The sequence below is a fragment of the Carcharodon carcharias genome, chromosome 4 (genome assembly GCF_017639515.1).
Source record: "Carcharodon carcharias isolate sCarCar2 chromosome 4, sCarCar2.pri, whole genome shotgun sequence".
In the NCBI taxonomy this organism is placed as follows: Eukaryota; Metazoa; Chordata; class Chondrichthyes; order Lamniformes; family Lamnidae; genus Carcharodon; species Carcharodon carcharias.
The window spans coordinates 189875926-189889674 of NC_054470.1; the positions used below are offsets into that span (position 1 = coordinate 189875926).

Consider the following 13749-nt stretch of genomic DNA (forward strand, 5'->3'; position numbering starts at 1 on the left):
TAGAGGATTGAATAGATTCGTCTATACTCTCTGGAGTTTAGAAGAATGAAAGGATATTTTATTGAAACTTAAAAGAACCTGAGGAAGCTTGAAAGATTGGCTGCTGAGAGGTTGTTTCCCCTGGCTGGAGAGTTAAGAACTAGCGGGTATAATCTCAATATTAGGAGTTGGGTATTTAAGTTTGAGATGAAGAGGAATTTCTTTATTCAGAGGGTTGTAAGTCTTTGGAATTCTCTATTTCAGAGGGCTATGGATGCTTAGTCATTGAGTATATTCAAGATTGAGATTGATAGATTTTTCAACACCAAAGGACTCAAGGAAATCGAGCAAAGAAGTGAACTGAGGTCAAAGATCGGACCTGATCTTATTGAATGATGGAGCAGATCCAAGGGTAGGTAAAGCCCATTCCTACTCCTATTTCTTTTGTGCTTGTGTCCTTTATTCAGCCTCATTAACCTAGCATAAAATAATATTAAAGTAAAATGATTAGAATTTACCTTCTGACTCTGGGCTTTTTTGAAGTCCATCTGGTCTCAGATAGTCATCTTCATCCTCATCATCATCATCATCATCTGCATAATCTGAAAAAGACAATTGAAGTCTCTAAGAGTACACAAAAGAAAATCACAAGGGTAGGGCCTCCTCTGAGTACTCTGTACTCATGAAGACTTCCTCTGTTTAATATCTTGCAATACTGCTAGAAATACTCAACATGGAATATATTCAAACCTATTTACAATCTTTTTATATGGAGTGATCAAAGTAAATCTCATCTCCTTCCTTACACTACATCAACACAATTATATCTAATGTGTGTTGTAGGTAAGAAGGAGAGGTAGAATTGCTGGAACCAGCAATATTTATATTTATATCAGTACAGACTCAACTCAATTATTGGAGAATGGTGAGCAACTGAATGAAGGGAAAGTGAATGAGTGAAGAAACACTTCTGCCTCCCTCAGCTCCATCCCTCCTTTCTTTCCAGACCCCTAGCTCCCTGCACCACCTTACAGACCTGTATTCCCAGGTTCTCATCTCCCAACCCCCTGTTCAGTAAGTTCTACTTAGTTAGTCACAGTGGCAAGTGACCCTTTGATGTAAAATCACAACTTTTGGATTGAAGGCACGTTTAGATATAACTCAAGATTTGGAAGTGTAATTCCTGATCCCCGGATCTCTTTTATTCTTTGCCTTTGTTCTCCTGTAGGCTCACTGGATATAATTTCAGAAAATTATTCATGTGCCTCCAACAGGCATACTGGAAAACGTCACCATAGAACAATGCAAGTTTATTTTCCCTTCTGATGCAGTAGTAGGGTTGTTAATTCTAGGTGGATATATCTTGGGATGCACACGAGCAGGGGAGAGACTTCATCCTGAATGAAACATAGCCAGAGTGAGTGTGGGTATTGGCAATTTGGTGCACAGTGGGAATTTGGTGCAGAGGGGAAGAGGTGCTCTTTGCATTTTTTCTTTGCTACCCAACTTCTTAAATCTTCAGAGTGGTCTTGCCCTGCTGCAGCAGTAGAGGCTACAAGGGAGAGAAATGACTGGTAAGTCGTGGGGAAGGTCGGGTATGTATTTACTACTTTTATCGCTTATAGTTTAAGGTCATTTTGTGGTTTATAGTTTGTATATTCTGTAGTAACGAGGATCAGGAAAGAAGGGCCCTAGAGGAATTAATTTAAAAGGTTTAATTTAAAGGGATAAGTCATGGCAGGAGAACCCAAAGCTGTGGTGTGTTCCTCGTGCTCCATGTGGGAAGCCGGGAACATTTCTAGTGCCCGGGACCAACATGTGTGCAGGAAGTGTGTCCAGCTACAGCTCCTGGAAGCTCGGGTTTCAGAGCTGGAACGGCAGCTGGGGACACTGTGGAGCATCCACAAGTTTGAGAGCATCGTGGATAGCACGCTTAGAGGGGTGGTCACACCGCAGCTGAAGGGACTTGAGGAAGGAAGGGAATGGGTGACCACCAGGCAGTCCAAGAGAAACAGGCAGGTAGTTCAGCAGTCCCCTGGGCTCCTGCTCACAAATCAGTATTCCATTTTGGAGGCTGCTGAGGGCGCTGGTTCCTCCAGGGAGTGCAGACAGAGCCAAGCTTCTGGCACCACAAGCAGCCTATCTGTACAGGAGGGAAGGAAGAGAGGAAGAGCAATAGTAATAGGGGATTCTATAGTAAGGGGAACAGATAGGCGCTACTGTGGACGTCAACGTGACTCCAGGATGGTGTGTTGCCTCCCTGGTGCCAGGGACTGGGATGTCACTGAACGGCTGCAGGGCATCCTGAAGGGGGAGGGTGATAAGGCAGAGGTCATGGTACATGTTGGTACCAATGACATAGGTAGAAAGAGGGATGAGGTCTTGCATCAAGAATTCAGGGAGTTAGGCAGTAGACTAAAAAGCAGGACCTCTCGGGTTGTAATCTCTGGATTACTCCCAGAGCCACGTGCTAGCAAGCACAGAAATGGGAGAAAAGCGCAGATGAATACATGGCTTAAGGTGCAGGAGGGAGGGTTTTAGATTCCTGGATCACTGGGACCGTTTCTGGGGAAGGTGGGACCTGTACAAGCGAGACTGTCTACATCTGAACCAGAGCGGGACTAACATCCTTGCAGGCGGGTTTGCTAGTGCTGTTGGGAGGAGTTTAAATTAATTCGGCAGTGGGAGGGGACACAGAATGTTAGCAAAATAGGGACACATCATAATACAGTAAAACAATCAAGTCAGAGGGAGTACAGCTGCATTAAGTTTCAGGGGAGTAAGGCAAGGCTGGATGGCTTCTACTTTAACGCCAGGAGTATTACAGGTAAAATGGAAGCGTTAAGGGTGAGGATTGACATGTGGAATTGTGATATAGTAGCCACCACAGAAATGTGGTTGAGGGAGGGGCAGGGTTGGCAGCTCAGCATTCCAGGATATAGAAAATTCAGACGAGACAGGAGAGGGGGTAAAAGAGGAGGAGGCACTGCAATTTCAGTTAAGGAGTCAGTTACTGCAGTAAGATGATATCTTGGAGGGGGCATTGAATGAAGCTTTGTGGGTAGAGTTTAGGAATAAAAAAGGGGCAGCCACATTGTTAGGTGTTTATTATATTCCCCCAGATAGTCAGCGGGAAATTGAGGAGCAAATATGTGCATAATTTGCAGAGGTGTGTAAAAACAAGAACAGTAGGGTAATTATATTAGGTGATTTCAACTTTCCCAACATTAATTGGATTGGGGGAGAGTGGATTTTAGTAAAATAAGGCAGGATCCAGCCAAGGTAGACTGGGAACAGCTACTTGTGGGGAAATCTACAGAAGAGCAGTGGGGAGGCGTTCAAAAAGTAATGGGGATGGTACAGGCTCAACATGTTCCCTCTAGGGTGATAGGAAGGAGTAACAAGCCCAGAGAACCATGGATGACCAGAGATATTCCAAATACAATGAGAAGGAAAAGAGAGGCTTTTAGCAGGTACAAGGGGAGCAAATCAACGGAGGCATTAGTGGAGTACAGAAAGTGCAAGGTGGAGCTTCAGAAAGCAACTAGGAGAGCAAGGAGGGGATATGAGAAAGCTCTGACTGGTAAAAGTAGGGAAAATCCCAAGATATTCTATAAGTATGTAAATGGGAAGAGGATAACCAGGGAAAGAATAGGGCCCATTAAGGACCAAGGGGGCAATCTATGGGTGGAGGCAGAGGACACCAGTGGAGTGTTGAACGAATACTTCACAGCCGTCTTCACCCAAAAGAATGAGGATGAAGGTATGGAACTCGGGGAGAGGGACTGCTAGGTTCTTGAGCAAATTGATATAGGGAGTGACAAGGTATTGGAGGTGTTGGCAGGCTTAAAAGTGGACAAACCTCCAGGTCTGGATGATTTGTGTCCCAGGCTGCTGAGGGAGGCAAGGGGGGAGATCGCAGGGGCTCTGACCCAAATTTTTAATTCTTCTCTGGCCATGGAGGTGTTGCCAGAGGACTGGAGAACAGCTAATGTTGGTTCCGCTATTTAAGAAGGGTTATAGAGACAAGCCAGGGAACTACAGACCAGTGAATCTCACGTCAGTGGTAGGGAAACTATTGGAGAAAATTCTGAAGGAGAGAATCTATCTCCATTTGGAGAGGCAAAGTTAGATCAGGGAGAGTCAGCATGGCTTTGTCAGAGGGAGGTCATGCCTAACAAATTTGATTGAATTTTTTGAGGAGGTGACCAGGTGTGTAGATGAGGGTAGTGTAGTTGATGTTGTTTATATGGATTTCAGCAAAGCCTTTTTTGACAAGGTCCCAGATGGGAGACTTATAAAGAAGGCAAATGCACAGGGTAATTTGATAAAATGGATTCAAAATTGGCTTAGTTGTAGGAGACAGAGGGTGATGACAGAAGGATGCTTTAGTGACTGGAAGCCAGTGTCTAATGGCGAACCACGAGGATCTGTGCTGGGTTCCCTATTATTTGTCATTTATATAAATGACATTGATGACTATGTGGGGGGTAGGATTAGTAAGTTTGCGGACGACACAAAGATTGGCTGGGTGGTTAACAGTGAGGTTGAGTGTCTTGGGCTACAGGAAGATATAGACAGGATGGTCAAATGAGCAGATAAGTGGCAGATGGAATTTAACCCTGAAAAGTGTGAGGTGATACACTTTGGAAGGCGTAATTTGACAAGGAAGTATTCAATGAACGGCATGACACTAGGAAGTTCTGAGGAACAAAGGGACTTTGGCGTGTGTGTCCATAGATCTCTGAAGGGGGAGGGGCATGTTAGTGGGGTGTTATGGGACACTTGCCTTTATCAATCGAGGCATAGATTACAAAAGTCGGGAGATCATGTTGGAGTTGTATAGAACCTTGGTGAGGCCACAGCTGGAGTACTGTGTGCAGTTCTGGTCGCCACATTATAGGAAGGATGTGATTGCATTAGAGAGAGTGCAGAGGAGATTCACCAGGATGTTGCCTGGGTTGAAACATTTAAGTTATGAAGAGAGGTTGGATAGACTTGGGTTGTTTTCATTGGAGCAGAGAAGACTGAGGGGCGACCTGATCAAGGTGTACAAGATTATGAGGGACATGGGCAGGGTGGATAGGGAGCAGCTCTTCCTCTTAGTTGAAGGTTCAGTCACGAGGTGACACAAATTCAAGGTGAGGGACAGGAGGTTGAGGGGGAAGTGAGGGAAAACTTATTTACCCAGAGGGTGGTGACGGTCTGGAATGCACTTTCTGGGGGGGGGTGGTGGAGGCGGGTTGCCTCACATCCTTTAAAAAGTACCTAGATGAGCACTTGGCATGTTATAACATTCAAGGTTATGGGCCAAGTGGTGGTAAATGGGATTAGGTAGGTAGGTCAGGTGTTTCGTGTGTGTCGATGCAGACTCAATGGGCTGAAGGATCTCTTCTGCACTGTGTGCTTCTGTGATATTTCATCATATGACTTTCAACCTCACCTGCAGTCCCACAATTGGATGCCTAATAGGTCCACCTTCGTGGCACACTGCTTCCCATGTCAAGTGAAAAGGCTCTCTTTTACATGATTGCCAGTCAAGGATCGTTCGGTCGTTCAGCCTGCTGCTCTTCCTCCACCACCACCACCACCACCACCACCCCTGCCTCCCACCCATCCACTGCTGCAATATTTTTACAGCTAATAAACAGAAGTCTTCAAAAAAAATCATCCAAAGTTTACAGGAAAAACAGTAGCATCTATCTTCATTGGGCACAGTCAAGGTACATACCCTTGGAAGGGAAAGGTAAGGCCAATAAATCCAGAGCTCCCTGGATGACAACGGTAATAGAAATTATGATAAAAGAGAAAAAGTGTGCTTACTTATGACAGATGTCAGGTAGAAAATACAATTGAAAACCAAGCTGAATATAGAAGGCTCAAGAGGAGTGGTGAAGAGACAAATAAGAGAAGCAAAAGGAGAGTATGGAAAGAAACTGGCAGCTAACATAAAAGGGAATCACAAAGTCTTCTAAAAGTATGTAAATAGTAAAAGGGTGGTAAGAGGAAGAGTAGGGCTGATTAGGAACTAAAAAAGTGGATTTACACATAGAGCCAGAGGGCATAGATGAGATATTAAATGAATAGTTTACATCTGTCTTTACTGAGGAAGAAGATGCTACCCAGGCCATGATGTAAGAGGAGGTAATTGAGACACCAAATGAGTTTAAAATTGAAGAGGAGGTGGTATTCGATAGGTAAATTGATAAGGCACCGGGACTGGATGAGATGCCCCAAGGATACTGAAGTAGAAATTGCAGAGGCATTGGCCATTTTATGCGCATTACTGCTGTCATTGGCCTTGTGGAATTTGGTTCACAAAATTGACAGCTTTGAGAGCTGAATGTCATTGCATAGTGAAATAAAAGTCCCATCATTAACCAGAACACAATCTTCCAATTAATATGGCAGAAATGCAAAATGCAAATTACCTACCTCCAGATTCTGATTCTCTTGATGTGTATTTTACCTGCACTGGGCACTCTATTGAGCCATAAAACTTCTCAGTATCAGAGTAGTCACTAAAAAGAACAGACAGAAGAACTTGCTCAAATCCAGCCATTGGATCTAGATTCTTTCACAGTGCTGCTGGGGTTACCTCACCCCAAGTTTCCTTTAATGTTGGAGGTTCACAGTCCCATTTTGATGAAGAATCTGCACCTGAAACCTGAACCTATCTTTTTTAGTTTTAGATGTTGATTCTCTGTGTATTAAGTATAGGTATTATACTTTCAGACACAGCAATTAGCAGCATGGATATTTAATAAGCAACTAGTATCAGAACACACTGGACCGGATTTTCACTCCGGTATGGTCATAGAGTTGGGACATTTCTGGGTTCCATGATCAAAACCCAGGAAAATAGACCAGGAAATTGGGATTTTCATTCTGGTGGTGTGGGCTGATAGCCACTACCCCCGAAACAAACACGGAAACTCCCTGGTATGGAGGTGGGCTGGCTGGAAGGTCTGCCCCTGTGCACCGGCACTGTGTGAAAGATTGAAAAAAAAAACAATAAAACCCAAAATATCCCTCGAGCCCTGACTCCCCCACATACTCATGTCCCAACCATGCCAACTCATGCCACTGTACTCACCCTCATACTTCCATGCCAACCTACACCCCTGTACCCATCCCCATAGGACACCTACACCCTCAACTTCAACCTATGCCCCTGTGTCCACCCCCATATACTCCATGCCAATCTATGCTCCTGTATCCATAGCAAATAATATTTTTATTACAGACATTTTTTCCAAAAATTTAAAAGGGCAGGTCTTTTAAATATCTTGACAGCTTAATAGTTCCCTTTGATTGCTGCTTTCGACAGGTCCTCAACAATTCTGACAGTTGATTTTGACAGGTCGGTTGACATTAATAAGTTTATGCACTTCCAACGCAGAGCCACTTTTAACAATTCCAAAAGGGCACCTGATCCACCTCCAAAGGTGTCCCAGGACTACATCCAAAGGGATACCTTACCTCTTCAAAGGGTTATCAAAACAAATCCACAAAATTTGGACCTGCTCTTATCTGGTCTAATCTGCACACTTCTGGTTTCGCACCCCTGGCCTACCAAAATCCTACTTCAGTGAAGGCAGCTAATGATTTAAGTGGCCAGCTGCCTCTGTAAACCATGCATGCGCCAAACGCAGCCTGACTCAATTCCTATCTCAGTGAAAATAGGAAGTGTCGTGTTTGGAGGTAGGACTTCGGATTTCCAGGCTTGTCTGCCATTTTTGTCACAACTTTGGGGCTTTCTGTACTGATGAAAATCCAGGCCATTGTTTTAATTTTATATTGGTCTTTAATGTTAATTGTTTAACTCTGCTTTATTTCATGGAGTCATGCAGCACATTCCACCCATCATTCTTCTGTTTTTAATTCTTTCATGGGATGAGTGAGTTGCTGGAAGGCCAGCAATTGCTGCCCATCCCTAATTGCCCTTGAGAAGATGATAGTGAGTTGCCTTCTTGAACCACTGCGGTCCATCTTGTGGAGACACACCCATAGTGCTGTTCAGGAGGGAGTTCCAGGTTTTTGACCCAGTGACGGTGAAAGAACAGCAAGGCAGGATTGTGTTTGACTTGAAGGGGTACTCGCAAGTGGTGGTGTTCCCACGTATCTGCTTCCCTTGTCCTTCTAGGTGGGAGAGGTCATGGGTTTGGAAGATGTTGTCAAAGGAGGCTTGGTGAGTTGCTGCAGTGCATCTTGCATACGGTGCACACTTCTGCCAGTGTGCATTGGTGGTGGAGGGAGATTGTTTAAAGTGGTGGATGGTGTGCCAATCAAGTGGGCTGCTTTGTTCTGGATGATCCAAAACAAAAACAAAAGTACCTGGAAAAGCTCAGCCGGTCTGGCAGCATCTGCAGAGAGGAGCACAGTTAACGTTTCGAGTCCGAATGACCCTTCAACTGTTGAAGGGTCATTTGGACTCGAAACGTTAACTGTGCTCCTCTCTGCAGATGCTGCCAGACCTGCTGAGCTTTTCCAGGTATTTTTGTTTTTGTTTTGGATTTCCAGCATCCGCAGTTTTTTGCTTTTATTCTGGATGATGTTGAGTTCCTTGAGTGTTGTCGGAGCTGCACTTATCCAGGAAATTAGAGAGTATTCCATCACATTCCTGACTTATGCCTTGGTGGACAGGCTTTGGGGAATAACTCGCTGCAGAATTCCCAGCTGCTGACTGCTCTTCTGGCCACTGTATTTATTTGGCTAGTCCAGTGAAGTTTCTGGTCAATGGTAACCCCAGGATGTTGATGGTTGGAGAATTCAGCATGGTAATGCTGTTGAATGTCAAAGGGAGATGGTTAAATTCTTCCTTGTTGGAGAAGGTCATTGCCTGGCACCTGTGTGGCGCGAATGTTAGTTGCCATTTATCAGTCCAAGCTTGAACGTTGTGCAGGTCTTGCTCCATATGGACAAAGACTTCTGCCTGTTCTTTGAGCTATTCAATGAATCCCAGTCCCCTGCTATTTCCTCATATAAATACTTCAAAAGGAGAAATTTGCAGGGCTATAACTCATTTTGGAAGTTACAATTCAGTCAGCTTCCATTACCTTTTCAGGCAGCACATTCCAGATCATGACATTTTGGGGTAAAGGATTCTTCATACAGTGTGGTGTCCAGAATTAGAAACAATACCCTAGCTCAGGTCTAACCAGTGATTTATTAAAGTTCACCATAACTCTGAACCTATGTTGCCTGTCCCTTCACCCCCATTTAAATTGTACCATTTCATTGACATTGCTTCTGATTTTCCCTTTCAAAATGCATCACTTGAGGTTGAAATGCTCGGTTTTGTTTAACACACCCATTAGCACAATCACATAACATTTCTGCACATGTTACTTTAGCACTTCAAAAAGTAGATGAATAAATTTGTAAAAATAGTGCAAAGGAATTTGGTGCAAATGATTTAACTAGCAATCTAAAAGAATGTTCCAAAGCACTTCACAGCCAACAAGTAGCTTTGGAGGGTAGCCACTGTTGCAATGTAGGCAAATGTGACGGCCATTTTGCAAAGATCAGGGTCAAACAAACAGGCTAAATCATGAAATAATCCTTTTTAAATGTAGTTAATTGAGGGCTGGTAGCCAGGACACCAGGAAAACTCCCTTGCTTTTATTTTTAAAATAGCGCTACAGAATATTTTATGTCCACCTGAGGGGATGAATGGGGCCCTGGTTTAACATTTCCTCTGAAAGAACCCCTAACAGAACACCACTCCTTCAGTTAAAGGCAAAATACTGCGGATGCTGGAAACATGAAACAGAAACAGAAAACGCAGGAAAAACTCAGCAGGTCTCGTAGCATCTGCGGAGAGAGAAACAGAGTTAATGTTTTGCGATTGTATGACCCTTCTTCAGAGCTCTGAAGAAGGGTCATACCACTCCTTCAATACTGCACTTAAGTGTCAGCTAGCTTAGGTGCATAAATCCCTTTCTAACTCAGAGTCCAGAGTGCTACCACAAAGCCAAGGCACAATGCTAGACAAAGCACAGGGGAATTTCAATTCTCAGGTAGTTTCTCAAGTCTCTAACACTCTTCCAATCAGCCTCGATACTTTCCTCTCCATCAATTTCAACTCTTTCAGAAAGCTGCTGCCTGTGTTCTTAGCCACTCAAGGAATAATTCTTATACTCTGGTGTTCTCCAGTATTCATTGGTTTTCTGTAGCCCAACATATCGGTTCCAAAGTCCTTATCCTTGCCTGCAAATGAGTACACCCCCACCCAATGGAAGAACGTATGAAATTAAGACAGGAAATAAACAGCTGTTCCAACAAGTCTTGTTCGCTGGAGCATTCATTTCCTCCCTTGCCCTTATCCCCCCCACCATACCCAGAGAGAGTTCTACAATGTCAGAGGTGCCATTTTTTGGCTGAGAATTAAACCAAGGCTCTCTCAAGTGGTTATAAAAGACCCTATGATATAAGGCCAGGGTAGTTATAGTGTCCTGGCCAACAATTAATCTTCAAATAATCCCCTTAAAAAGATTACATGGTTATTTATCATTTCTCTGCTTGTTGGGTCTTGCTATACAGAAGTTGGCCTTGGAATTTGTCTACAACAGTGACAACACTTCAAATGCACTTTGTTGGCTTTGAAAGGCTCCAGGACAATAATGAAAAGCACTTTATGAATGCAATACTCTTCCCATTTTAATTCTTCTGCTTTCTTTCTCTCTCACTTGTAAAGTGGTTTGGGACGTCTGTGCATTACATCAACGGCTTCTGTGGTTGATCTCTTCTTTGTTGTTTCTTAGTTCTATGCCTAAGCCAGTCTGGAGCACTCGGTTCACCTAACAAGAAAGATACGACTTCCTTTTCCTTCTTGGAATTGAGGTATAATTTAGACCACGTGTTTCCTGTGAAAATTCCACTCACACTCCTGTTTCCACTTGTGCAAATATGTCATCAACTGCATCATTACCCCAGGATTCTTAGCAGGAAAAGATGTATTGTTACGATCCCTGTAGAGACCAATAACTTGTAAGAAAGAAAGCAATCCCCCACGTTGCCAACCGAAAGATTTCAACTGGACAAGATTTCACGTTTTAAACTTTTACTGTAATAAACCAACTAAAATCAACATAATTCAAACATTAAGTAACAGACGAAGGATATTTCAAATGGAAAGGTAAATTTCACTTTAAATAGTTGACAAAACAAAGAAACACCTCATAGTTACAAGCACTTGCATTACATCCCGCACAAATGTGGCATCACGTTTAATCTCAGTCTTTCCAACTTGGTCAGATTCCTCACTTCCCATCCAATCATTTTGGCCCTTGAGTTACATCCATCAGCAGTTGTATTCCATACTAAATCCCCAGACACAGGTAACTACAAGAAAGCGCACGTCTTTGAACCCTCTCTCACTCAGGTCATGACAGTCCTGACGGTACATGATCCACAGAGACTCCCTTCTCTGGTCTATTTAAATGATCTGGTGCGCTCTGGCACCAATTCAACATTAATAATGGGTCTTGTCCAATTTTTTGCTTTTCTTGTCTTCAGTGTTCTGTCCTTTCTAAATGTATAACACACACAATGAAACAGTCTCTGGTCTATTCTCAGAGACTTGCTTCACCACCAAGATCTGTTTGAAGACTGCCAAACAGAAAACTGTTCCATTTCTCATTGCACAAATTCCCAGCATTCTGAAGTGCCAAACAGAAAAAACAGGCTGACCCAACCCCAATGCATTTAGCTTTCAATTTATCTTTTGCTTCTTATCTGTTCATTCCTATGACAGTCCCAGGTCACATCGACTCTGGACCCCATTAAGTCTCATGGCATTAGGTCAAACATGGGCAAGGAAACCTCCTGCTGATTACCACGTACCGCACCTACCCTCAGCTGATGATTCAGTGCTCCTACATGTTGAACACCACTTGGAGGAAGCACTGAGAGTGGCACGGGCACACAATGTACTCTGGGTGGGGGACTGCAATGTCCATCACCAAGAGTGGCTTGGTAGCACTATTACAGACTGAGTTGGCTGAGTCCTAAAAGACATAGCTAGGCTGCTAGTCTGGGTCTATGGCATGTGGAGAGGGAACCAACAAGAGGGAAAAACATACTTGACCTAATCCTCACCAACCTGCCTGCCGGAGATGCATCTGTCCATGACAATATCAGTAAGAGTGACAGTCCTTGCGGAGACGAAGTCCTGTTTTCACATTAAGGATACCCTCCATTGTGTTGTGCAGCACTACCATCGTGCTAAGTGGGATAGATTTCGAACAGCTCTAGCAACTCAAGACTGGGCAACCATGAGGCGCTGTGGGCCATCAGCAGCAGCAGAATTGTACTCAACCACAACCTGTAATCTTATAGTCCAGCATGTCCCCCACTTTACCATTACCACCAAGCTCGCTGCTGTCCCTCTCCCAGTAGACTGCTGACAACTTGGCATTTCCCTTGAGATCCAGAAGTCACTCACTTTAACTTTAGGGCAACTCATCAAAGATTCTTAGACTTATTTTCCTTAGCAATCTGCTAGTATGTCCAGTTAGAGAGAGACTCAAACTGCTTCTTTCATCTTAGAGCAAAATCACCAAGTGAACTCAAAGTGCTTTTAGTTTCTCTGCATCTGTGGGTCCCATATTGCTAGGCAACAGCTCAGTTTTTCTACTTCAAGTGTTATGAAACCATAATAAACATGCAAGTATACCAACAAACCCACAGAGTAGCAGGAAACATTCTTTAAAGTGAAACTACACCCAGGTTTCAGCCTTTTAACCCACAAATAAAACACCTAACTTAATTAAACTTAAAGCTAAAACCTTAACTTAAACTATAGCTTATTCCTAACAGCCACAAATACAAATGCAACTTACTTAAAGTATATATAATTCCTAACAACCTGGTAAAGCTACAACACAGGATTAGTGCGCCAAACAGCATGAGCAGCAAGTGATAGACAGAGTTAAGCGATTCCACAACCAACAGATCAGATCTAAGCTCTGCCACATTCAGCCATGAATGGTGGTGGACAATTAAACAAGTAACTGGTGGGGAGGTTCCACAAATCTCCCCATCTTCAACGATGGGAGAGCCCAGCACATCAGTGCAAATGACAAGGCTGAAGCAATCGCAACAATCTTCAGCCAGAAGTGCCGAGCGGATGATCCATCTCGGCTTGCTCTCGGAGATGCCAGTTTTTAGCCAATGCGATTCACTCTACATAACGTCAAGAAACAGCTGAGGGCACTGGATAAGGCAAAGGCTATGGGCCCTGACAATATTCTGGCAATAATACTGAAGACTTGTGCTCCAGAAGTGGGGATGTTCGCTGATGATTGCACAATATTCAGCACCATTTGCGATTGCTCAGATATTGAAGCAGTCCATGTCCAAATGCAGCAAGACCTGGACAATATCCAGGCTGGGCTGACAAGTGGCAAGTAACATTCATGCCACACAAGTGCCAGGCAATGACAATCTCCAACAAGAGAGAGTCTATCCATCGCCCCTTGATGTTCAATGGCATTACCATCACTGAATTCCCCATTATCAACATCCTGGGGGTTACCATTGACCAGAAACTGAACTGGATGAGCCATATAAACATGGCTACTGTGGCTACAAGACCAGGTCAGAGGCGAGGAATCCTGCGGTGAGAACTCACTTCCTGACTCCCCAAAGCCTGTCCACCATCTATAAGGCACAAGACAGGAGTGTGATGGAAAACTCTCGATTTGCCTGGATGAGTACAGCTCCAACAACACCCAAGAAGCCTGACACTATCCAGGACAACCCGCT

The 13749-nt window shown here is 43.8% G+C and overlaps 1 protein-coding gene across 4 annotated transcripts in view; it reads right to left on the minus strand.

Moving 5' to 3' along the window:
• The window catches only part of LOC121277321 (SH3 domain-binding protein 2-like), a 131369-nt gene that overhangs the window by 17246 nt on the left and 100374 nt on the right, over nt 1-13749 (minus strand). For all 4 annotated transcript variants that reach the window (XM_041186645.1, XM_041186641.1, XM_041186642.1 and 1 more), the window contains 2 exons: nt 6415-6500; nt 498-581 (listed from right to left, as the gene is read on the minus strand). In XM_041186645.1, coding sequence (XP_041042579.1) covers nt 498-581; nt 6415-6500 — 170 coding nt within the window. The remainder of the gene's footprint in view (nt 1-497; nt 582-6414; nt 6501-13749) is intronic.